General features: G+C 35.1%; 1 protein-coding gene across 1 annotated transcript; it reads right to left on the bottom strand.

The window, feature by feature from the left end:
* Positions 1 to 416: 416 nt before the first annotated feature.
* On the bottom strand, positions 417 to 26,839 carry LOC130236740 (docking protein 3). Its single transcript, XM_056467497.1, has 5 exons — positions 26,780 to 26,839; positions 19,916 to 20,212; positions 19,680 to 19,794; positions 3,533 to 3,705; positions 417 to 2,203 (listed from the first exon to the last, which is right to left on the bottom strand). Exons 1-5 carry the CDS (start codon positions 26,837 to 26,839, stop codon positions 1,316 to 1,318), a joined length of 1,533 nt encoding a protein of 510 aa, XP_056323472.1. The 3' UTR covers positions 417 to 1,315.
* Between the last annotated feature and the right edge of the window lie 373 nt (positions 26,840 to 27,212).

The following is a 27,212-nucleotide window of genomic DNA, read 5'->3' as shown; positions in this document are numbered from 1 at the left end:
AAAACACACACAACAAACTACATATATACCTACGCCAAGTCACCGATGACTAGGGCCACACGGAATCTGTGCATGCAGATTTTCGCAGATTTTTAGCCCATCATTGAGTCTATTTACTTGTGTAAATGTGTGTAAACTTAGATTTATTTATTATATTTATGTATTATATTTATTCGTTTTTTTATTAATTTAAGCAATCTAATTAACAAATATGAAAGTGTTCATTTGATTTATTTACAATACAGTTTGTAAAGTAATATTTTCTGTCTTTTGGTGGATATATTATATGAGAGATTTGCTTTATTTACCAATTAATTGGATCTCATTGGATTTGCATTATAAACATTCAATAAAATGTTAAAAAAATATATTAATTTTATTTAATTTATTAAGTTTTCAGTAATTATACTCCCAAAATCATTCTGCATAAATCCTCAGCTTTCTTTTTACAAAATCCTGTGCAAAAATAGCTTTAAATGTTAACAAAGTCTGTCTGGCCCTACAGATGACATGTCATTTCCTTACAGGTACTGTTTACTAACAAGGTGAAAGTGCCTTGGCATACGTAACAGCATTTTTGGACATATTTGCGAATGTGTAAACGCAAAGTGACTTGATAATATTTAGATCTTGTGACTGTGCAGGCCATGGCAGATGGAACTCCATGGAACTTCACATTTACGTTCATCAAGTCACCAGTCTTGCTGTGTGTATTATCAATATCATTATTATCATTATCATCCTGATACACGACACCACCTTCAGGATACAATGTTGGAACCGTTGGGTGCACATGGTCCTCCAGAATGGTTCAGTAGTCCTGGGCAGTGACATGCTCTTTCTAGCACAAGTATTAAGCCTAGGGAATGTGTAAATGTGGATCATTTTGGGAATGTTGTGTAAACTTAAATTTTTTTTAAACGCATGGGAGAACGTTTCAGTTTTTGGCTGCATTGTTGTCTTGTAAACGTAGCCTAAAACCCCACATCATGATGACTTTTATGATTTTGTGATTTGTGATGCAAATTCAAGTAAGATAAAGTGCCAAGTCACAACATTGAGTTCACTAAACTTAAATAGCATCACAGTTACCAGATCTCTAGAGCACTTTTGGTGTGTGTTGGAATTGGAGATTTGAAGCACAAAGAATTAAGGAATTATTTCTGAAAGCTCAAAGTGTCCATCTTGTGGTACTAGTAAGATGTACCTAATAAACTGGCCAGTGAGTGTATATTTACAGATAGAGTCTAAGTAATTGACTATTAATTACTTAGTAATCTCCCATAGGTTCCAATTGAGAAATAGTCAAACCATATTACATTGGCCTCCCCTTCAACCTGAAATTGTCATAAATTGAGAACATGGCATCTGAATTTTCAGCTAGATCAGAGGGAGAATCTGTGGCCTGTGTTTCACTCGTGTCTGGACTGTAGAGAAAGCCCTGCTTGGCTAGGTGATTTGCCCCATCGTGAGCTCTCTGATTAGCCATCATGACCTCCTCTGGTTCATCGTACACACCACTGACATCCCACTCAGCGTCGTCCTGGACATCCTGTGGATCTGCATAAATTGCTTCTGCACTGGTGGTCTGCAATGCGTCATTAATTGCTAATTGCTGGATGGAGTCACCCAAAAAATCGATGCAATCTTCAGATTTCTCCGTCTCTTCATAGCCATCCCAAGAGATCGGTAAATCAGGCAAAGCATCAGCATCGCTCTTGAAAGCGTCTGTGAGAAACGCAGACTGCTGGAGAGCTGTTCTCAAGTTTTGCCAGTGCATTTGAGAGTTGGTCGGGGAAGTGGTTTTTTGCTGAGCTTTTGACACTCTGGCGTAGACTGGTTCCTGATTCTCAGGTTCGAAGTTGACGCTTATCTCTTGACTTTCGATCTGTGGCTCTATTGAGTTCAGAGAAAAGCTCCTTCTAGCTGGGTTAAGCATTTTTGATGGTTTCGGCGTCTTGCCCTCAGGTAAAAAGTCATACGGTTGACTTCCTATGGTGTCGTTGTATGTTCCAGCCGTGGTTTCTTGAGCTCTAGTTTGTTCTGCTTGGTCAAGGCTGATGGGTTTCGTTTCGGATGGTCTGGGTAGATTCTGGATGGCTGCGCTGACAGCATTGAACAGTCTTTCACCCTGATGGGTTGCAAACTCGAAATTCCCTTCTCCGGACTCACATCTGCGGCCAGCCTCAAAGGAGAAAGACAGCTGAGGGAAAGAAAAGAGAAGTGAAAGTTATGAAATCTATTTTCAGGCCTGAGATGTTTGTCCACAATCGTTCAAGCGATTATGAAAGACAGGCTGTTTATTTCCCACGAGAAAAAGCATGTAAATTAAATTCACTTTTCTGAAATCTCACACCTGCACAATGGCAAAATGAATGCTCTTTTGAAATTAAAAAGGAAGATAGACTGCATAATTAAATCAGTCTGTGAAAAGATTGTTTTGATAAAAGGTTTGATTTAATGGTGTAACTAAATAAAAAATACAATTTTCACACCTTAATTGCACCCAAAAATATATCCAAAGTACAATAATGCTTAATATATTAATTTAAATGTGCTGCTTTTCTTTTCAAGAAACTTTTCCTAGTATTTCTTCAGGTTATATAACCATGATTCATATTTCATTAAACAGCTGCTGCTTAGTCTTGTGGAAACTGAAATTTTTTTTTTATTTATTTTGTGATAAAAGAACAGGTTTCTTTGAAAAGGCTATCTCTAATTTACCCTTGCTTAATTAAAGAATAACTTTTTAATGTAATGTTTTATTTAATTGTCTTCTGAGAAACAAAATAATCACCATCTTACATGTTTACCATGATTTATCCCCTTGTTAAGTCGTGACGTATGTAATACTGTTTCCGGGTCAAGCTGCCATTCATTTGAATTGAGAAAATATTTGTTTATGATCAGTTTTTAGTCATCACACATTAAAGTGAACTTTTAATATAAAATCATTGTGTACATAACAGTCTCTGGACTTGCTGCATCACAGACAACAATATTTTAGCAATTTATAAAAGAATAATCACTTTCTGGCCTTCGGATGTTAGGCATAAGATATATATTGCGATCATGATTTTCGGAAGTGTTACACCGCTTTGTAAACATTTATTTTGACTATTTGTTGAGTTTTCTCATACAATTTAATAGAGTGCTTGGACCCGGAAGCCGCTTCGCGTGACGTCAATCCTAAGTGGATAGAACACATCCATTTCAATGTCATTCAGTTCATATTCCAGTAAATCATATTTGGAAAAAGAAGCTTTATACTAAATTGCCACTATCATTCAAACCATTAGGTTTTACCTATTAGTCAACAAGAAGTTTTAATCACGTAAAAAAACCACATTTAGCATAATCACCAAGTACGCTTGTTTATTATTATTTTTAAATAAACATGGTGGAGTTAACACTGGTGGAGACTTATTTTAAATATCTAAATATATATAATATAAATGTTCTAATTTTATATTGATCCTAAATTCATGCATGTATTGTCATTTACGCCAAATTTAAAGTGACCCCAGCTTACCGTATCTTGTCCAAACTTCCTTACGTAGCAGTACGGCCATTTAAAAAGCACTTGCTTCGATTTCAGATCCTTCAGGACTATACAATCCTGTAGAGGAGCGAGGACATATTCACCATACAGGCCACACCGAACCGCAGCTTCTGTGCTTACTGCTATGACCAGAACATCTCGAACTGCAATACAAAAGAAAGAAGAAAAGGAATATATTGTGTTTTGTGAACAGCTTTTAAAATCATCATAAAATTAAATTAAAATCATTTGAATCTTTATGAAAGTTTTATTTATTTAAAACTGATTACACTTATAGGTTCCTACTAGTTTCCTATCCTGGGAATCAATGGCTATTGGTTTCAAACCATCTTTAAAATATCTTCTTTTGTGTTCAACAGAAGAAGAAACTAAAATTTGGATCAAGTGGAGGAGTAAATGGTGAGTACTTTTTATTTTTTATCTCTTTCATTTTAAAAGTACCTTTTCTGTTGACTTTAAGTATCATGCAACTAGAAGTCAACAAACTGCCATTATAATGCTGAGTATTAGTAAGCAATAAGTAGGCTAAACATCTCTATAATAAGTTGAGCTGCTTGTAAAGTTTATATTATAATTTCTGTTTGAACAAAAAGTTGTAAGTAGATTAATAAAGAGTCTACTAATAACTCTAATGACATACTTGTTGCTAAGTTACAGTATAGTGTTCAGAATTTCTCATTTTATTATTGACATCATTTATGTTAAATGCCTTTTAGTGTGTGATTGTGGTGTGTTGAAAAAGAATGAAAAGAAAGGGGGTTAAATATAGAGCATGAGTCATTTGCCCTACTTTTAGAGGACCTTCATGTTGGTTTCATGATGTTTTAATATTTGTTGCTTCTGTTGTTCTTTTTGAAGCTTGCAGTATGTTCAAATTTTTGAAAAAGAGCATTGTGAACATCCTGCTAAATATCTAATTTTGTCTCGACAGAAAATAAGAGTTGAATTACACTTAAAATTCCTTGATGATGAGCTATTCTTTTAAATCTGCATCCAGTCACAGAATATTTAGATGTATGAACTTTCCAAAGCATAGCAAGAACAAGAAAGCTGAATAATATTTATATATACAGTTGAAGTCAGAATTATTAACCCCCCTGAATTATTAGCCCCCCTGTTTATTTTCTCCCCCAATTTCTGTTTAACCGAGAGAAGATTTTTTCAACACATTTCTAAACATAATAGTTTTAGTAACTCATTTCTAATAACTGATTTATTTTATCTTTGTCATGATGACAGTAAATAATATTTTACTAGATATTTTTCAAGACACTTCTATACAGCTTAAAGTGACATTTAAAGGCTTAACTAGGTTAATTAGGTTAACTAGGCAGGTTAGGGTAATTAGGCAAGTTATTGTATAACGATGGTTTGTTCTGTAGACTATCGAAAAAAAAATAGCTTAAAGGGGTTAATAATTTTGACCTTAAAATGTTATTTAAAAAATTAAAAACTGCTTTTATTCTAGCCGAAATAAAACAAATAAGACTTTCTCCAGAAGAAAAAATATTATCAGACATACTGTGAAAATCTCCTTGCTCTGTTAAACATAATTTGGGAAATATTTGATAAAGAAAAAAAAATTCAAAGGGGGGCTAATAATTCTGACTTTAACTGTATAGCAGTTGGTGGCCAGGTCACTATGTGACGCTGAAGGAGGAAAACGTTTCCTGGCTCACTCCTCTAATACACCTCAAAGTAACTCAATAATATTTAGATCTAGTGACTGTGCAGGCCATGGGAGATGTTCAACTTCACATTCATGTTCATCAAGCACCCTGTTACCAGTCTTGCTGTGTGTATTGGTGCATTATCATCCTGATACATGGCATCGCCTTTAGGATACAGTGTTGGAACCATTGGGTGCACCTTGTCTTCCAGAATGGTTCAGTAGTCCTTGGCAGTGACACGCCCTTTCTAGCACAAGTATTGGGCCTAGTGAATGCCATAATATTGTAGTCCAAACTATCACTGATCCAGCCCCATGTTTCAATCTGGGCGTACAACAGTCTGGGTGGTAAGCTTATTTGGGGCTTCTCCACACCCTAACTCTCCCGGATGTGGGTAAGACAGTGAAGATGGACTTATCCAAGAACATTATATATGTTTCACATTGTCTAAAGCCAAAGATTTTGGCTGCTGGCCCCATTGAAACCAACATTTGGCATTGGCACAAGTGACCAAAGGTTTGGCTATAGCAGCCCGGAAATTGTGTATTGACACTGTGGAGCTCCCATGCTGAAGATTGCCCACCAGGCTGGTCAAATTTAGCCATGAAACCTCTAACACTAAATTGGCCGGTGTTTCAGTTTCATTGTCCAACTTCTATATATGTATTTTATATAAATTTTTTAAGTCACTAAAATGCAGACTTGCACCCAAAGTCAGAAGGGGAACATAACCTAATACTTTTACTCTGGGGAAGGCTTTGAAATTCAAAATTAAATGTCCACAGGAGCAGGAAGAAGCCAGAGAAAGCAGTCCTGTCCAAGTCCAGCCTTTGTTCCTCCTGTTGATGTTCACAGCTGTCATTTTCTGAGCCTCTTCTTCCTTGCTCGCTCCAGGATGAAACAAGCGCTCAGACTGTTGGCTTGTTGCCCTGTTAAGCTTCACCCATGACCGTGAATGTCAAATGTATTTGTTTTTGCTGTTCACTCTTGTTACATGCAGCCGTGCACAGTCTCATGCTATCTAGAGATATACAGACGGCACATGGGTAAAGCACATCTCTGTTCACCTGCATGACTTACTGGACACATGCTGCAGTTAGTGTCAGATTTAACTGGAGGATTATGGAACAGAATTATTTTGTTTTGTCATTGGTATGTCTTGATATTTTCATAACGCTATTCGAGCAACACTTTGAAGATACAATTGCAGGTCATTCACTAATAATTGTGCTTTAGTAGTCTTTTGTGTGACAATGTTTTAGCTTAATAGGTTTGTAGACACAGTTTATTTTGAACAGTTTCATAATGATGTTATGTAATAATGACTTAAAGGGTTAGTTAACCCAAAAAAGAAAACACTGTTATTAATTACTCACCCTCATGTTGTTAATCTTTGCAACACAAATTAAGTTTATTTAGCTCACTAATTCTCTATAGACAGTCCCGAGGCCTTCAATATCTAGAAAAGCAACCAAAACATTCCATGTGGTTTTAGTGGTTCAACAGTAATCATATGAAGCTCCAAGAACAGTTTTTTGCTGCAATTAATTCAGTTCACAAATGACTTCAGGGTGCACATTCACTAAGCACAACACAACACTTGTGTGAGTATTTGTGTGTATGATTACGGTTGAACCACTGAAAACACATGGAATGTTTTAGTATTTGGTTTATGGTATATCTGGACTTTGAACTTCTTTAAAATTGAGAATAAAGATTAATTGAAACTTGCTTAAATGTTCATGCCCAAATACAGATTTACTAGAATAAAATGTCTGTTTGAATATCCATATTATGCTAATTAAATGCTTCTAATTGCTATTTGGAATCTCTTACAATAGGCTTGCATCCATTCAAGGTTAATCTCTGTTACTCTGCCTTGATTGGCCAGATAGCCCAGTCTGTTGCAATTGGTCGAGCACTTGCGGCATGAAAATAATTCCCCATTTCCATATTTGAAATCAGCCTTTCCTCAGCACTTGTAAACACATTGGTATGGAATCTAATAATGACATCACAAATCAATTTCACCCTCGTCTTTTAGAAGTGCATTTAAAGTGCTTCTACAAAGCAGAAAACAGCGTCTTCTCAGCATGTCGACACACAACAAAGCTAGAACTACAGCTAGAACTACAGAATGTTAGGGTCAAAGTACAGTTGATGTTGTTTGTGGTTAGCCAAAGAAAATCACAGCCAATGTGCAAATTTATTACAAACCAATGCAGGTTTGTATGAAGTAAATGTATGGTCGCACTGCACTTTTTGCACCATAGACTTCCAATCTAACGAATTCGAATGTGCCAGATCGTGAATGCAATCTTGTTGCTGCATTCCAGAGATCAAGCTTGATGAACTTTGACCTATGAATGGATATCAGGAAACGATAACTACAATTAATCTTTGATATTTAACTTTATAAACAGTTACAAACTGTAAAAATGATAGTATCCGAAAAGAATAATAGGGGTGTTTTAAGTCTACTTGGCATAGCCTGCTTTGCTTAGTATTTGTCATTCGCTTAGCAATATGCTAACACACACATTAAGAATCTGTCACTTGATCTTCCACTACATTTAAACATCCATGTAGGCAGAACTATTGTCTCTTCTTTATTGTACACCACCAACATTCATTTGAACATCCTTGATTTTCAAATAGCTGCTGTCAAGGAGTTTGTTTAGGTGTCCAAACTGTCATTTTGGGAAAAAGAAATCATGAAAACCTCTCGCTTTCATTGTCTTTTCCTGATTTGATTCGAGCTTTGGTGCGAAGCAGGACTTGACAATTACTTTCATGTGTTTCGTTTATGTTAAACTGACTCCCGGTGCCCATCTTGATTTCAAGGGTGTCTGATGAGATGTGCAGAGTGTTAATCAGCCTCTGATTGTTGGGTCACTGATTAAAAAGACTCTTAACGACCCCAGTTCATCAGCACATTACGCACATCAGATAAGCCGATTCAATAATTAGCCTTGGATTTTGCATGGTAGAGTAATTGTGACTGCGTATATGTTTATTTCTACATGTCTTAAGTGTCATCGGTTTAATAATTTAAAAACAGCACAAACAAAGCGTGATCAAAAACATTTCTACCGCTAATTGGTTGTCTGTTTGTGTTCAGCCACCGCAGTTTCAAACCGCAGCAAAACCGGTGATGTTATTAAAGACCGACCACAAGACCACTGTGAAATTCACCTCGATGTGAAACTGCAATACCTGCATAAATAAGATTGAGGGACTGCACAGCGACTCTGTAGATGATTTGGGGGCTTCTATGAAAGGAAAGGTACGATAAATGCAATCCCGGCTGCGAGCTGCTGATAAAATCTTGACTTTCAAACTACAGATCAGAGAAAATAAATACCACTTCCTTCCTGTCTGGCCTATGGGTGTTCAGAACTGAGCAACTATCAGCTAAAAATACACAACAGGAACTACAAGGCTTGGTTTGCTGACCTGAAACACTCTTTTCTGACTTCAGGTTTCTGCATCTGATGCTATTCGCTTTGTCAGTTTTGCTGTTTTCAGAATATAATACTATAGACCATTTCAATTTGGTCGTGTCATTGACCAATGAACATTTCCTGCTTGTTATTAAACTTATTTCTTAATAAGAGGCAATTCAATCATAACTTAACCTTAAAATAGCTATCATAACATTATTCATCGATATGTGGCTTTTTGTGGAATCTAGGAAGCTATAGAAATTAAAAATGTGAAACAGGAAATACGTTGGGACTGTTGTTTTTGTTTACATCCCTCAAATGGTCTGTAATCTACACTTACTATTCCAGTGCATGTGTATGAAAGAGTGCATAGTATGCAAATGGTGTGTATGCATGAAACTTTACATTTGACTGAATGGCTAATATTAAACAGCAATAAATAAGCAACAATGTATCCAACAATGCAATTTAACCTGCAGTTCTAATGAAGTGAAAGCTTTTACTTTATCTTTTGAGGAATTATTTAAAACACAAAAGCAAAATACAATACTTTTAAGCGTCAATCTTAGGAAATTGATAAGTCAGCAATGATTTGTCAATAGAAAAGATAGACATTTATTCATTCTCAGACCATCTAAGTTTTTAGCTGTGATCCTTTTTGATTAACTAGGGTGCGAATAACAGGGGGGTTTGGGTGGGTCTGACCCCCCAATTAACGCTTGATCCCCCCCTGAAGGACATCAAAAAATTATGTATGGACGTGTGCCCTTTAATAGTTAAGAAGTAGTTTGCTCTGATCTGTATCTTAAATGATATTAATAAATAAAATAATAAATATTTTAAATATACATTTGACCACCCCTATATGGTTTCATACCATTGTGAATGCACGATTGCACCGCAAATATTAGTTCAGCGGTTTGAATCTCGGGCACCAACAGACAGCGTAAGTGTTCGCAAAACATGTTTCTTGTGAAATAGGCGTTTGTACTGTAGGTGTCCGTAAAACTAGACACATAGTTTGTACTTTATTATACTCTTGCTCGTACATGGAAGTTAAACAGTAAAATAAAAAAAAATATGTGCAGTCTTTCATAGTCATCCATTAACGCGTTAATAGGTGCAGAAATACAAACCTGTCATCGCTTATTTAATATCACAAATGTCATGGAGAATCATTCAATATCTCTCAAAACACTGAAAACATCAATTTGGTTTGTTTCATAAATCGATTGCATTGATTTATTGTTTGTTAGACAATATTTAGTTGGGGGAACATCTATTTGAAGTCTGAAATCCCAAAGTTCAAAAAATAAAGCAAAATAATCTAAATTAAGTTCTTAGCAATGTACATTACTAATAAAAATAAGTATTGATATACTAACAGTAGGATATTTTTTATTAAATATCCTCATGATTATTATTAAATATCCTCATGAAAAATGATGTTTACTTAAGTTTCTAATAATTTTTGGAATAAAAAAAATTATAATTTTAATCCAACTTTGTATTTTAGTTTATTGCAAAAAATAATAATAATAAAAAATCGCTAAGGGGAAAAATTCTTCACACCACTATTCATTATTTCTAACGTTATATATTATTTCTATTATTTATAAACTATATGTTCTCAACTACCTATCATTTCGTTCTATTATACATTACAGCATTAAATATATATTCAGTTGTAAAATATACAGTAAAATTTGTTTTAGGTTATTTATTGTGCATGTATTGAATTATTAATCCAAGATTGTTACATTGACTTGTATGACATTCAATCATTGTATTGCTTACATCAGTCTTTCAATCTATTCAACCAGTGACATGAACTCTTGAAAGAATTAAACATTAAAGACACATTAAATTACACATTTACACAAACTAAAACAAACCGTTTTATCGCTCAGTATTACAGGGTTGTTTTTAACCGCTAACAAGCATTGTGCAGAACTGAAGCCACATTTTCAAAGCTGTTCACACAGTGTGCATTACCAACATGATTCTTGACAAAACAGTTCAGCTCACCTCTGAAACTCATGCAGACCAACACAACAGTTCATACACTGCTCAAAGTAAGCTTGTTTCACCAAACCACTGAGAACAATTCTCATTCAGAAAACATTTCATAGCACATACTGACCTAAAAAAACACTAACAGCAGAGAGCATTGCAGAAATGAACTTTATTTTTAATTTTGAATAAATTGTCATGTACATCAAGATATAATTTTTTTTACTGTGGTGAATGTGTGATAAGATTTTTGTGATAAGATTTACAGTACATGTGACAAGGTTTAAATTTTTCAAAACTTTTTCTGGGAGGCAAGTTTTGGATCGCACAACAAAACAATTTCTATAATGTATTGTAATTTGCTTTTAAATGTTGGTACATGTGAAAATTTTGACATTATATTGTACTTATATAATTTGCATGCTCTGTTCTCCACGCAATCCCACTGTCAATGTCATAATCGCTTTATCACTATCTATCTATCACTCTTCTTCCCCTACCAACGTGTATTACAGTATTTAATACATATTTCCTAACAAAATAATTCGTAAGCTATCCTTTTTTACAAAACAAATATAGTAATAAATTAAAAATGTAATGACACTAAAGCAGGAATCCTGAGCAGGCTTTCAGCTAAAAATCTGGTCAATTTGTAGTGATTGTCATTTTGAATATATTAAGATATTTGTAAGATATTTGAATATAATTCTATATTTCAAAATAAATATGGCAAAAAATGAATGAATTTTGCAATTAGTCTGTTTTGAATTTTAGATTTTGTTAGCATGTGGATACAAGTGTTGAAAATGTATAGCTTTTTGCGGCTTGAAGAGTGTCAATAAGAATGGTGTTTTGAACAATGTGTTTATTGCATGCATTTATTATTGCATGTGTGTAAGCATGAGAAGTGATTCACAGTTAGCTCTGCATATAGACTTTTGTGTGAATGGTTTTGAACTTGTGGTTTCAGTATTTGCACGATGCTTGTTAGCGCTTGAAAAAATACGAACAAAAAGTGAGATGGAGAAAATCCTTCATCTGCCCTCTTTCCTCTCTGATGAGTATTTCTCTCCCTCGCAGTGGTCATTTGAACAAGTTTGGTCTCCACCTGCTTCCAGGTTGTTTTTCTTAGACGTCAAGCTTCTATAAAAATCATCATCCACCAAACATTCTTCCTCATCCAATCAAATCGATCAGGATGTGGCTGTAATCCAATCATCCCTGAGCTGCAGCAGGTCTGACCTCCAGCATCTTTAAAGTGCTGGTCAATCAACTGTTTTCCAAGGCCTGGTTGTATTTGTGTGGCACTTGGTTTTTAAAAAAACAAACATTATTTTTCATATATTTTACCTTTATTCTACACACCTAGTTTACCTAAAATAAGTTATTGACTTTCTGTTTTAATTAAGCTCCGCGCTCAGAAATACACAATAGTCTCTCATTGGCCATCTAGCTCAGTGTATTCTGATTCGCTGACTTCCTATGTGATGTTTTCAGGAAATGCCATTTGTGGGGGTGGGGTTTATGTACGTTTTAGGGTTGATGATGTCATAACTAATTGTGGTTCATACCTGCCTTTTGTTTAATAGGCATTAAGATTCTTCAGCTTAGTCCCTAACTAAAGGCGGCGAGAGCGTCAACATTCGCTCTGGCCACCCTAGCGACAACGATGTCTGCCTTCATAGCTCCACTGGCGAGAGCATCAAATTTCAGTACATTGATCTCATATTTAAAGGGGCTGTTGCAGCATATCAGCAAATCACTTACATTCCTGTATAAAACATGCTTTTAAGTGTGAAAATGTTGCACGCTTAATTAAATTTTTTTAAACTTAAGATTAAGTTGTTGCATGTGCTGTGGCTTTGCTCCACTTTTCCAATATGTGTCCATATATCTGAGATATTCTGAAGCAGTAATACTGTTTTGTATTGTCGTTATAGTTAGAGTCCTAAGAAAAAAAACATATATAACATTAATGCACATCAACACGCCAGAACTCACCTTTATGTTTGTCATTAAGAAAACATCGCAAATACGTTATTTATCAGGGGTCGCCACAGCAAACTATTCCAACTATTTCAGAATATGTTTAATGCAGCGGATTCTCTTCTAGGCATGGAAATCACCCATACACTCTCTCATTCACACACACACTCATATACTAGGGTCAATTTTGTTTACCCAATTTACTTAAACCGCATGTCTTTCGACTGTGGGGGAAACGGAAGCACCCAGAGGAAACCCACGCGAACACGTGTAGAACTCCACGCAGGAATGCCAGCCTGATCTCACAAAAAAAAAATTAAGTATTTTAGATTTTGTCAGTTTAGTGGCTAGTTCAGTCGTATGAAAATGTATCAGTGGGTGATGAGAAAATCGTACTAAATTGTACGAATTAGATTGTATGAATTAATACAAATTAGCCTCTAGTTACGAATTGCAGTGAGATTGCATTGGAAATACACACTGGTCCAGATGGGACTCGAACCACCAACCTTCTTCCTGTGAGTTGACAGTGCTAACCACTGAGCCACCATGCCACCTGGCATTAAAAATAAATACTTAAAAAGAAAAGATATCCTTTAGCATTCGATTTTGAGCATAATATAACTTGCAAATGTTATTTATACTCAAGACGCAACATTACACATAATCTCAAGTTAAAAAAAAAGAGAGAAATTAAAATGAAGGACCCCTTTAAAGTTACCATCCCTCAACTGAAGAGACTGGGAAGCATTTCAGGTCAGTTTGACAGCTAGATTAGTGTGTTCCTTTCAAAGATCCCTTAATTTGTACATTACGTCTGAATAATTGCTATTTTATGGAATGTACATTGGAGAAAATGAAATATAAGCGGCATTAAGAAACAGTTAAGAGAAGGATGATGAACATAATCATTTCATGTTCTGCCAAGTCTGGCGATTTGCTCATAATTAAAAGCTATTTGTGCAGTCCTTAAGCAAGGACACTGGAATTTGAGACTATGTTCAGAATGGCATATAATACTCCAATAATTTCTATTCAGAATGGCCTAAATGGGCGCGTGTGTGAAACTGTGTCCCACAATGCAATGCATCTGACATGACATTGCATTTCCAGTAGCTGAAGCAGTATAAAAGTTTTATTTTGTTTATAAAATTACATAAACACTGATTATATATTACATTGTATGTATCACATCATATAATTAATACACTTTCTGCATTTGTCTAATATTTTTACATTATTATTGTCCTTATAATAAATATTACAGGACAGTATGTAGATAGATAGATAGATAGATAGATAGATAGATAGATAGATAGATAGATAGATAGATAGATAGATAGATAGATAGATAGATAGATAGATAGATAGATAGATAGATAGATAGATAGATAGATAGATAGATAGATAGATAGATATTACTTACAAATACTGTTGTTTTGAAAAATGTAATAGAATAATAAATGTATCAGTACAAACAAATGTATTATTGGTAATAAGCATCAAATCAGCAAATTAGACAGATTTTTGAAGGATAATGTGACACTGAAAACTGGAGTAATGATGCTGGAAATTCAACTTTACCACCACGAGAATAAATGACAAGGACAATTATACAAATATAAACGTGTAAAATGATTACAAAATATTATAGGTTTTGATATTTCTGCTCGAATACATTTTCATTTAGATTTTTTGTTTCTTTTCACAAAGAAGAAGTCCATATCTGCCTGTTATTTGTGACGGCAGGGCATGCAGCAAAATGAGGATGTGATGTGTCATGCCTTAGACTAAAATAGAAACATCTTCAAGTTTACAAAGTACTGGTTTACAGTCAGACAAGTTTCATTCACCTCTCTTCCTCTCACTCTCGCTCAACTTCTTTGTCAATCTGTCTGCAAGTGCTGCTAGAAACATTTGCAGAACACAGCCAGAGTCTTTTAAGACTCTTGATCTTCAACTTGAACTGATAAAAAGCAAGCACTATTTTTGCATGCGCTGCTCTTTTTCATCCAAAATTAGTCAGATCAGACAGTGACACCCAAGTGTGAACATAAGTTAAAGATAGTATTTCTTTAATTTAATATAGAAATAAATGCAATTAATTTTTATATTAAAAATATTTATAACCTTCTCTGATATTCTGATGGGCCAGGGCCTTTTTCAATAATTTTTATGATGGTTTTTTGGTATTCCTTGACAGTTAAACTGAGTATAGTAAATATGTATATCAGTAAATATAAACAAACCAATAGATTATAACTGTAAAAGCTTAGCTAATTTGTGTGTCCATATTTTTGCTAGGTGTAATTTTATTTGATTGCAGTTTTTTGTAAATTTAGGGGGGTTGTAACTTGCCAGCCTGATCTCACGAGAAAACAAGTATTTTACGTTTTGTCAGTTTAGTGGCTAATTCGTACAAGTTCGTACGAGTACAGTCGTACGAAATGGTACGATTTAAAAAAGGAGGTGTGGCACCTAACCCCACCCCTAAACCCAACTGTCATTGGGGGATGAGCAAATCGTACTAAATTGTACGAATTAGATTGTACGAATTCATACAAATCAGCCACTAAATCAAAAAGTTATGAATTGCCTTGAGATTGTGTTGGATTTGCTCAATTACAGTTTAAAATGATATCTTATTCTTTTATTTGCATACATTTCTGAAGGGGAAAAAATAGTGACTTCCTGACATTTAATTTAAACTTAAAAAATACATTTTTTATATTTTTTACTTTCATCTTATGCACATTAATGGACACTCAAATATGTGCTTTACAAGCAAAAACCAATGATGTTTGTTTTCGCATATCAAAGACACATTTCAGCTTCAGTTAAAACTTTAAGGAAAGAAATTTCTGTTGTTTTTTTATTGGTTTTTATGCAAGTTTGTCATCTTTTACATTTTTATTGAAATGCACTAAATGAATGCAAGTTAAATCTATTGTGAGCTCCACAGGAAAAGAGATTAGTTGAGTTTACTTAAAAAAGGTTAGTAGATCTGTTGATTTTAAAGCGATTAGTCGACTTTACTTTAAAAAGTGAGTAAATGTTGCCTTATAATAACTAAGTAAATGAATTGTATGCATAATTATAAAAAATAAGTTACAATGGGTTTAGTCGCTTTTTTCAGTAAAGTCAACTTGTCCCTTTTGACTTTACTGGAACAAGTCAACTTTGACTTTAAAAGGGACAAGTCAACTTGTCCCTTTTAAGGCAATAGGTTTGCTCACTTTTTTAAAGTAATGTAACTAATCGCTTTTACAGTGACTTCAACAAGGATCTCTTTACTCCTTTTTTATTCTTACTAGGTTACTTTTCCTTTTTAAAACTTAAAATTTGCAGTACCGAGGCAGTCATTTTAAGGACTTAAAAGTTTTGTCATTTCATAACTTTGCTAATATATAAGCCATATAAAGGTAAGTATACTACCATGACTTTTCCTAAATGACTTTTCCTAATTTCTGGTAACAAAAACAATACTTTCTGATAAAAACATTACTTAATATCTCTCCTTCAGACTTTTAAAAACAACAATTGCTTTGCTTTCCCACTTGACAGACAAACGCACCATAGAGGGCGGTTTAGTAATTATAGGCTATATTACAAAAAGATCATAGATTTTGGGTTATAACTGAAGACATTCAAAGGTTCCCATGCAGACACACAACTTCATAAGATGTTAATATTAGGTTAGATTTAGATCGCCACCGTTTAAGGACAATGTTATTTTGACGTTTAATAATGACATGAAAGTACGTTGATATTTTGTTGATTGTATGTTGTGTTGGAAAGTGAAATCCAACATTGAGCCAACTTCTTAAACCAACGTCATATTGACATCAAATACTGATATTTATTTGTATTTGTATTTTGTCAGGTAAGACAAACAAAATGTCTGATAAATATCTGATAGATGACATATTGGTAACATCCACAAGCTGTAACATCATTTGACGTTGATATTTTGTTGTTTTAGGTTGCATTGGGAAGTAGCCAAAATGCAACATCCATTCGACGTTGGACATTGACATCGGCCTGAAGTTCTGATGTCAACTCAACAATGTCCCACAAAATTGAGGTACAATGTCAATCTGACATCATCTTGACATCCTGTTGTTGCTGTGTTAATTCTAAAACCTAAGAAGCTAAGAATGTAGGAATTCTTTGAACGTAAATATGACATAACAAAAAATTCTAATCGGTACAGTCTTATATTATTGGTCAGATTGAATAACTATAATGGCCATTCTACAAGTAATAGAATTCTGGTAGTTTCAGTGTAATTTTAAGCTTTTGTTACATTTACATGTTTGTTTGACCCAAATTTTCACTCAGTACATGAATTTTTAACTTTTCAAGTAGCATTTTAAAGTACTTTTTACACTCTGGAATTGATGATATGTTGGCCATTCGATGGCAGAGCAATCAAATGCAGCATCTAAATAGACACATAGAGTTGAGCAGCAAAAACTTAATAGTGATGCCTGCCTTAGAGCGAGCACCACAAAAGAAGTGTCCTGTTGTCAATGATACTCAAGAGCCAATAAAAATCTTGAGGTAGATGAAAAGGAAGAAGCAGGAAGTCAATACCAAGTAGCCTTGGGTGAATTTGAGGACAGCTTGCATCCCTCTGCTTCATTTCATTTGTCGTCTCCCTTGAATGAGCTCTCTATACATACACCTGAAAACAGTGTCCCCTCTTTCCTGTCCTTTAATGGAATCAAGGTTGGCCACCTGTGGCCCAAATGGGCAATTTGACTCAGGCCTGAGGTTTCGCTTGAAAAAGAGGCTGTTCGTCCTTGCAATAGGACAACCTAAAATAGCTTCACTCCCTCTCCTCTCTGTCCCTCCAACAGATGCTTTAAAGAGCTGTCCTGCTATATGAAATAATAGGCTGGAGAGATAATAAAACTGTCTTTGAAATTAAAGTTAATACATTAGTCACATATTTTTAAAAAGGTGGTTTACCTTAAAGGGGTTTTACTTTCAAAAAAATCATTGCAACACATATAATGCATGTAATAAAATATGAATAAAAATATTAAGAGCATAAATGGGCTACATCTGGGCTATATTCCAGTCCAATTTTCCTCAGATGAATGTCATAGATTATGTTACACAAGTGTCCACTACTGGCCGAACATCTGAATGGGTTTAAATGAAAGTCTTGAGCACTTGGAATCCACGCTGTTGTGACTTCACTTTTACATTGCATTCTGGGACGTATAGGTGCTGGGGTGGACATATGAAGCCGACTTGCTCTCTTGATCAAAATCGACAAATCAAGGGTATGTCCATGTAAGCTTCCCTCATTCATGGATAAAGTGGAACTCACTTCAAATGGCTTTGGGGATTCCCCAAGGGAACAAGGGAAGGGAAGTTCATGAGTGCATGTCTATAAGTGGACTGGAAGGCAGCCCTTGTTTTGACATCTCATTTTTGTTATAGAATAATTAAAATTATATATCATTATATTCAACAGTTCTGTCTGGTTCTTGAATCTGATTGGCTAATAGCTGTGTGATATTCTGCAGTAACAGCACTTGTACAGCCTCCTCATCCTTCTGTTTTACTTTACCCACATAGAGTGACAGCAGAGTGACAAATATTGCAGCTGTTGGACAACATAATGTACTTTTGAGGCTTTTTTAGGTGAGAACGTAGTTGTTTAGATTGCAACTATGCAGTTTATTTATAAGGATAGTGCCTATTTTATATATTTATCATTTCGGAGATACAGCGCATCGGGTTCCATCAGCCTGTCATACTGAGCAGAGCATAGACGATTGGCGCTCCGCCACAAGATGGCCACAGAAACCGCATAATAAACCCTTAGAGGAGAAAAACTCCACGTAATTTCAAACTACAGCTGATCAAATCATTTTAAAACAGGTAAGTCGATCTCTCTCTTTTGTATTTTGTAGTAGTGTATTTATACCATAGTAATCTGGTAGTGTTTGCTTTGCTTTGGCTTTTTTTCGGGGTTACTTATTATGATCTCCCAATTGCAACAGAGAAATACTGGAAATGTCTCTAGACTAATGGCATTTCATGCCGTTCAGCCTTATAATATTAAAATGTGAGCAAAAATCACCTGTTTTGTCATCACCTTAGACATTACGCTGGAGAATCATTCAAGTGCCGGTTCTAAAGTGACATTTGTGAAGAAGCAACGATTTCTGCTGTTCTGACGTCCGCTGTAGATGTGAATGGATGGCAGAAGAAAGTATTTCCTCTCACAAAAGGATTTTTAGACTCTCCATGTTTGATTTTCATGCATATAGCATGTTATGCCGTCGAACTGTATAAACGCAATATCACAGTGCGATATGGCCAATGCACGCCTCCCACCAGTGCCAATACACAGCCAAATTGCACTGATACTGGTGTGATATTGCTCATATAAACTCCAATCAATGACTTCTGGCAGCAACTGAATGCACTTTATGCATGACTAAGGTATACACCATAAGATGGAAGACACACCTATAAAATGCATTGGATGCAGAAGTACCAAGAATAGATGTGCTTTGTTGGAGCCACTTGCCACACAGTTTGTTGACCACAGAAGATGATAAGAAAAAAGAAAACGAGCTCACCTCTTGTCGGCATACGGGTTAGTTTGACGACGGATGGGCACGTAAAAGCTTCAAAATAAAAGCCACTATCCAACACCATTATACAGCATTTAAAAGCCAGGACAAACATGTTAAGCTACTCCAACTGTTTGTCTGACAGAAAACAGATGGCTTGAGGGTGAGTAAATTATCCTGTATTTTTTGTTTTTGGGTGAGCTATTGCTTTTAAAAAAGATTATTTTTTATAAGTTAGAGACTTTTTCATAAGTTAGAGTTTAAAAAATGTTGTTATGACTTATTACAGTGTATTAACAGTGGTGAATGTGGGTTAAAAATAATATTAGCTTAAGAATGTAATTTTAAAATCTTTTTTTTTTTTTTTTTTTGCAGTGGTGTGAGTGTGAGATAATCATCTTACCATTCTCCGCTGTATCATAAAGCGAGTTGTCCTGCATTTCTCTGACATGCGAAGTGCTTGGAGCTTCAGAAGAGACGCATCTTTCTCTCTGTGATCTTTGCTCAGCCTCCACATCCTGACAGAAAAACACATCTAGAGTGTGACATCTGTATCTGAATGCATCTATTATGTGCTATGAGCAATTATCAAAACGCTCATCATCATTATGGTAATGCATCTGATGTGACTGAACCTACAGGAAAGGCCTGCTGACAGAGACTGCTGATCCAGTACTTCACCTCTGACTGCAGACCCGCAAACACGTACAGTTTGTCAGAGGTCTCAAGCAGAAAAGCAGAGCAGTCTTTCGGACAGTCCGCCATGTCGCAGTTGGATATGCGGATGCATTCTCGCAGGCGGATCACCTGTTTGTAGTCAGGTTTGCGTTTGGTGGAGCCCTGTTTGAAGGACGAGTGTTTGTGCTCGTAAAGCTCCAGTCGAGCCACACTGCGCCTGCCCTCCGCCACTAACACACACCACACCTTCCTCCATCTCTGAAAACAACACATACACACATGTATATCAGAGTCAAATATGTGCTACGCAGGTGCTAGTTTTATATATAGGACTTATACACGTGTGTGTGTGTGTGTGTGTGTGTGTGTGTATACATATATATATATATATATATATATATATATATATATATATATATATATATAGAGGGAGAGAGAGAGAGAGAGAGAGAGAGCACAAAGTGAGATGCATGATGTAGCTAACAAATAATCCAAGCAGTAGTTCTATTTAAATAATGAAATAATAAACCACTTTCAAGGAAATAATTTAACTGAAAATATGTTTTTAATTACTTTATATTTGCTTTCTTTCTTTATTATTTGAACAAAGCTAATGATTATCATACATTTACCGTGGTTTAGCATACAGAAAAATGCATCCCATCAAAATGGCATTCAGTGATACAATAATTTATATGGCAAAGTCTTGCAAGGCATATTAAGAGGAAAAATTCATTTGATGACATAAACGTGAATGAGTAAACAGGGTGATTTAAGACAGGGTTTCAGTTCATTTTGTGGTAAAAGTATAATTTATTTACTGTTTTTTATTGTATTTGAAGTGAATTTTGAAAAGTAAAGTTTTCACTAACCATGTCTATCCTTATTTTTATCAAAAATTCAAATTCATACATACCAGCCGGTGTACATATCCACTACAGGTCAAAGTTTAGGGTCAGGTTTTTTTTTCTTTAATTAAAGAAAATTATTCTGTTCATCAAGGTGGCATTTATTAGCTGGCAGCTAGCTCTCTGCAACCCTCACATGGTCACCCGCTGAAGCTAAGCAGGGCTGCACCTGGTCAATACCTGGTTGGGAGACCACATGGGAAAGCTAGGTTGCTGCCAGAAGTGGTTTTAGTGAGGCCAGCAGGGGGTGCTCAACCTGTGGTCTGTGTGGGTGCTAACGCCCCAGTATAGTGAAGGGGACTCTATACTGCTCAGTGAGCACCATCTTTCGGATAAGACGTTAAAAACCCCAGGATGTCCTTCAAAAAACCACTGGCCTCCTAACCATCCCCACATTGGCTTCATCATTACCTTCCTGTTATTACTATTACCATTAATAATAATAATTAATACTACAGTGATTTCTGAAGGATCATGTGACTCTGAAGACTGGAGTAATGAAGCTGAAAATTCATCTTTAAGATAAATTATTAAGTTAAATTATAAACTACTTTTGAACAGTTATTTTAAAGTGCAATAGCATTTTACAATTTTACAATTCTTTACTGTATTTTTGATGAAATAAATGCAGCTTTGGTGAGCAGGAGAAGCTTATTTTAAAACATTTAGAAATCCTACTGAACCCAAACTTTTGACCGGTAGCGAATGTTTTTTTATTTAACCAGATAAAGAACCCACTAAGATCAAGATCTCATTTACATGGGTGACCTGCCCAAGAGGTCCGGAACACATGACAAAAATAAATAAATAAAAAGTAAAGATAATATAAAAATTCCCTTCAGTTATTCAGCTGTACCACATTACAATATGTTAAAAACACATACTTTGAGAAATAGACTGTTGTTGTTTATTATAAAGTATAGAGCGAAATGATTTAATTGGGATGAGCTCAGACATTTTTAGTAATTTTTAGACTGAAGAGTATTCCATTCCAGGATGAGTGGACAGCATGAATAAGGGCTCGCTTCCCTATTTCAGTTGAACGTAGGGCATTCTGGCTTTTTGACCTGAAGAAGAAAACATAGGTTTAAAGCTGCCAGACGCAGAAGAGCTTTATAGACCAGAATCATCCACTCCCGTGCAAAAGGAAAAGACTGTAACTTCATTTTTTGACAAAAATGAGTCATTGATATTTCTGGGACAATGAAGACCTTGTTTTTTCAAGAAAATAACATCTTGTCTTAACAGTAACTTCCAAAAGCCCAAGCGAAACCAAGGCAGTACACCGTGACAGCAGTTACAGCTTTTTGACTTGGTTTTGGTATGCTCCAATTAAGTTACGATATTCTGCCAAAGTTTTACTGTCAGACTTACTATTATAAATGGGCTAACAGTCTGCTAAATATGAAGCACTGCAAACAAGCAAAGACTATAAATTGCGAGCAAAAAACAATCTCAGTTATTTTTTTCTTCATAATTCGTATGTTTTACTCAGTGCAGTCAGGGACCATTAACTTCTTGCACTAGTTGACAGGAATGCCGTGACAGTGTTAGCATTGTAGCATGATCACACATAAAATCTGTACAGTTTGTAGTTAAAACCATTTCCTACCTTTTCTTGTAACCCAAAAAAAGACACTGCAACTTATGCCGCCAGATATGTTTAAACCACAAGAATATTGATCATTATTCAGACCTGCTGGCCTTCACATCGGTCCAGTGGTTCTTTAGGGGAGGCTGGGCTATTTTTATGAGTGAATAATTTTTTTAAATGAATTGTAACTGTTATGTTGAGCAGCAGTATTGATCATGTGAAAGTTATTACTTTTTGCCTTGGCACTTTTTCAGTAACTTTAAAATAGGGGTGAATGGTCAAGTTTGAGCTCAAGATTTTTTTTGCGTATAAATGTCATTACTAAAACATGTTATTCCCATTTTCCAATGTCCTATCTATATCTAATTTGTCTGGGCAACAGAGAAATCTTTAAAGTCTTTTTTTTTTTCAATTCAACGCTCTAGCGAGTTAACGTCTTGCCTTTGTAGGGCAGTCCAGTGGATGTACCTTCTTACATTCAGAGAAGACCACTCAGCTTTGGCAAACAGTTCACTATGACAGCCTGTAACAAACCTCAGAGCGCTATGATAAACAGAGTTTAAAGGCTGAAGACATTTGCTTGAAGCATTCATAAATAAAACATCACTACATAGTCAAATAATGGTAAAAATGTTGCAGACACCAAATGTTTACAAGCTTTAAGAGGAAAGCAGGATCTTTTTCGATAGTAAAACCCAAGCTTAACTCTCAAATTGCGAACAAAATTTGCTATGTGTGCTTTGAATGAAAGCTCCTGGTCAAGAAAAAAGCCTAAATACTTGTAGCTGGACACTTCATTTATTTGTTCACCTTGGGCAGTGGTAATTAATGGTTGGTTCTGAAAAGGGGTGGAAAGATTTGTAAAAATCATTCATTTAGATGTATCTACTTTTAAAAACAATTTTATATCCTGATGACGAGATTGAACAATATTAAAAGCAGACTGTAAAGATTGTATGGCCTAAACAAGTGTAGGAGAGCAACAATAAATCACTGTTTCATCAGGATATTATTAATGCAAGTTATTAATGCAAATAGACAATAATTTAATGGCTATTTAGTTCAGACGTATGAAAATGTATGATTTTAGAAAGGAGGCATGGCATCAAACCCCACCCCTAAACTCAAACGTCATTGGGGAAAAACAAATCATACTAAATTGTACAAATGAAATTGTATGAATTAATCCGAATTAGCCACTAAATCAAAAAGTTAAAAGCTGTTGTGAGATTGTGTTACATACATGGTAATTGCATAATATTGTAGCACAGTTTGTGATAAATACAGTGTCATCAGCATTTAATATATTTATAACAAACTGAACAAAGCACAAATGTTGTCATGCCAGCTCCTTAGACCCCAAAGGGTAAAAGACGATAGGCTGGTTTCACAAATAGAGCTTAGTTTAACCCAGGACTAGGCCTTCACTATAAATTAAGAAGCTTTTATACAAATTAATTAGTAAAACATATTGCTAGTGTGTATCTTAAAAATGTTCTGTGATACTGACATATTTTTTTGTTTATGTCACTGCATGGTATTATTTAGACCAGTGTTTCTCAACCCTGTTCCTGGAGGCACACCAACAGAACATATTTTGGATGTCTCCCTTATCTCACCCATTCACTTCAGGTTTTGGAGTCTCTTCTAATGTTCTGGTGAGTTGATTCAGGTGTGTTGGATTAGGGAGAACTTGAAAATGTGTACTGTTGGTGTGCCTTCAGGAACAGGGTTGGGAAACACTGATTTAGACAGCTCATATTCAGTATAAAACGAGCCTTAAGCCTTGTCACTGAAAGTGGGGTTATAGCATAAGATAGCTAAACCTCAAAATATTAATACATTTATTTGGACTGTCTGTCCAAAAAAAAAAAGAAAGGAAGAAACTTAATTGCACATTGATTAACCACTATCATACTTGACATTTGAAGACTGTGTGACCCTATTATTCCCCTAGTTTCACAAATAGAGCTTAAGAATTGTCCTAGACTAAACTGCATGTTTGAGTTTGAATACGTCGGGGCAACCTTTATTTTTTTGTGGGTCAGCTATTGTATATTATTATTAATTGTATTAACTGTAATCATATCTTATGAATTATATGTGAATAGTTTCTTTCAGTCTTAAAATATAGACTTCCAAAGTCCTTTATGCGGAGCAAGGAAGCATTTATCCAATCAAAAAATACAGCAATATTGTGAAATAATACACTTTTACATTACATTTATTTTAATACATACCATTTAAAAAATCTTTAATGCAATTTATCATTTTTTTACATCAAAGATGCCTAAACGTTTGCGTATGAAGGGCCAAAAACCAAATATCACTGACAGCTTTGGGCCAAAGATAAAAATATAAAACTATTTTGCATAAATATTGCCATTGGTAGTTTTCTAATTCATTACAAATAGAAAACAATACTTTGATAATATTAACTAATGCAGTATAACTCTGCAATGTAACAGTGGAGTTCGATGCTGAATACACAAGTCAAGCAGAATCTGCCTTTGCCTTGATTCGCTCACCGAAGTCTCTGCATTGTCCTCTATCCATCGTATGTACATTTTAGACTTAATCGGATTAATTTGCACCATTTATATTGAAACATTTGATTTCAGATAGTTTTTTTGCAGCTTAACAATAAAATAAACAAATATAAGGTTACATTTAATTTGAAAATTACAATTTCTAAACCATTCTCTGATGGCATGGCAGGCCAATACAAAGGTTACCATGGGCCAACTTTGGCCCTTAGGCCTTAATTTGGGCATCTGTTATACATGTTGAAAACATTGGTTTTGCTGCATAAACTTAATTAAAATTATATTTTTAGTTAAATCCAGTGGTGGAAAAAGTACTGAAAAATCATACTTAAGTTAAAGTACTATTACTTTGACTAAAATGTAGTACAAGTAGAGTAAAAGAATCTGTTGTACATATTACTCAAAGTATGAGTAAAAACTAGACCTTTCAATAGTACTCAAGAGTAGTGAGTAGAGATTTACATGTAATGTGTGGATGTGTGTAAACGTAACATTCTGTAGTGCATTTAGTTATTGCCCAGCAGGCACACAATCTTATAAGATGTTAATTTAAGGTTAGATTTAGATTGTGATGTCAGGTGACCAAAATTCAATGTCTAGTCAGCGTCCAATTTTGATGTCCAATAACGATGTCAAATGACGTTGATATTTTGTTGATTGTAAGATTGTGTTAGAAAGTGACCAAAATCCAATGTCAAGCCAACATCTTAAACCAGCATCATATTGACGTCAAATACTGACATTTATTCATCAGGTATGGCAACTAAAATCCAACATCTGATAGACATCATAGAGGTAACGGCCACACAACTTCAAGCTGTAACATCATTAGACCTGGTTATTTGGTTGATTTTAGGTTGGACATTGATGTCAGCCTGACCTAGGGGTCTGATGTCAACCCAATTTTCATTTCCAAACAAAATGCAACATCCCCATGACATTGGGGTACAACGTCAATCTGACATCATGTTGATGTCTTGTGCCTGCTGGATGTTTTTCAGACAACATACAGTAAAAATCCATCATCTTCTCATCAGTGACATCCATCTAAACAGTCTCTGGGTCAATGCAAGTAAAGATTTTGGACATCTTCTTGGACACTTTTAATGCTTTCAAACAGTTTGCTGCAATTATAAATCTCCCATGTCTTGATGTAGTTTATTATGATGCTATCTATCTTTTTTGTGACTTCATAGACAAGAAAAAATAAATAGTGACTGCAGGTTGAAGGAACGTAGAGGAGTAAAAGCACCAATACTGCATTAAAAACGTACTCAAGGGAAAGTAAAAGTACACATTTATAAAAGTACTTGGTAAATGACAGTTCCTGAGAAAAACTACTCAATTACAGTAATTTGAGTATTTGTAATTTGTTACTTTACACCACTGATTAAATCAAATGAACTTTTCTAGTCAAACTGATAAAATAAGTTAAATTTTGTATAACTAAAATAAATTTGTTGAAACCTGATAAACTTGATAAGTTACAGTAACATTAAAAAGCTTTTGTTGTCATTTTTTTTGTCAAATCATTTTTTAAAGTGCAAAAAACATGCATTTTACAAACAAATTATTAGATTAGACAGTTATAGTTGTTTTTTTAATGTTACATTTTATTTGTGTGCTCTTGTTCTCTATTCCAGTGACTGCAGCCACACATCTGAGCGTTGCAGTTGTCAGTCCGCTGATGTAAGTAGTTCTCCTTTCATTTAACTTACAGAAAAATGTTGCTAAAAACCCTACATCTATATCTCCAAAAAAGGACATTGCGCCTCACCTTGCCGAAGCGCTGCTGATGAAAGTAAAGCATCCCTTTTCTCCTGATGTCCTCCTCCATGGCTCCTCCGCTAGGCCTTTCTTTACCTTGTTTTTCTGTCTTTCTCTATGCTCTCCTTTGATTGCGCTCTGCTTTCAGGCTGTCTGAATGACTATGAGATGCATGGCTGTGAATAGCGGAATGACCTTAGATACATTGACAGCCATTCTTCCTGTCTAAGATGAAATCTAAATCGGTCTCTTGGAGAAGTCAGATGAGTGGGTGTGTGTGTGTGTGTGTCTGTGGTGGCGTTGGTTTCCTTCTTTTAAGATTCTTCCTGTTTGACACTATTTAGGTCTGAAGACCCTGCACATACAAAACGTGTGAATCTATGCAACATCCTCCTATACAGCATCACATCAGAATCACAGATTTGCATGATAACTTGAGAAAT

Source organism: Danio aesculapii, chromosome 10, assembly GCF_903798145.1.
Source record: "Danio aesculapii chromosome 10, fDanAes4.1, whole genome shotgun sequence".
Taxonomy (NCBI): Eukaryota; Metazoa; Chordata; class Actinopteri; order Cypriniformes; family Danionidae; genus Danio; species Danio aesculapii.
This window is presented reverse-complemented; position numbering and strand designations above follow the sequence as displayed.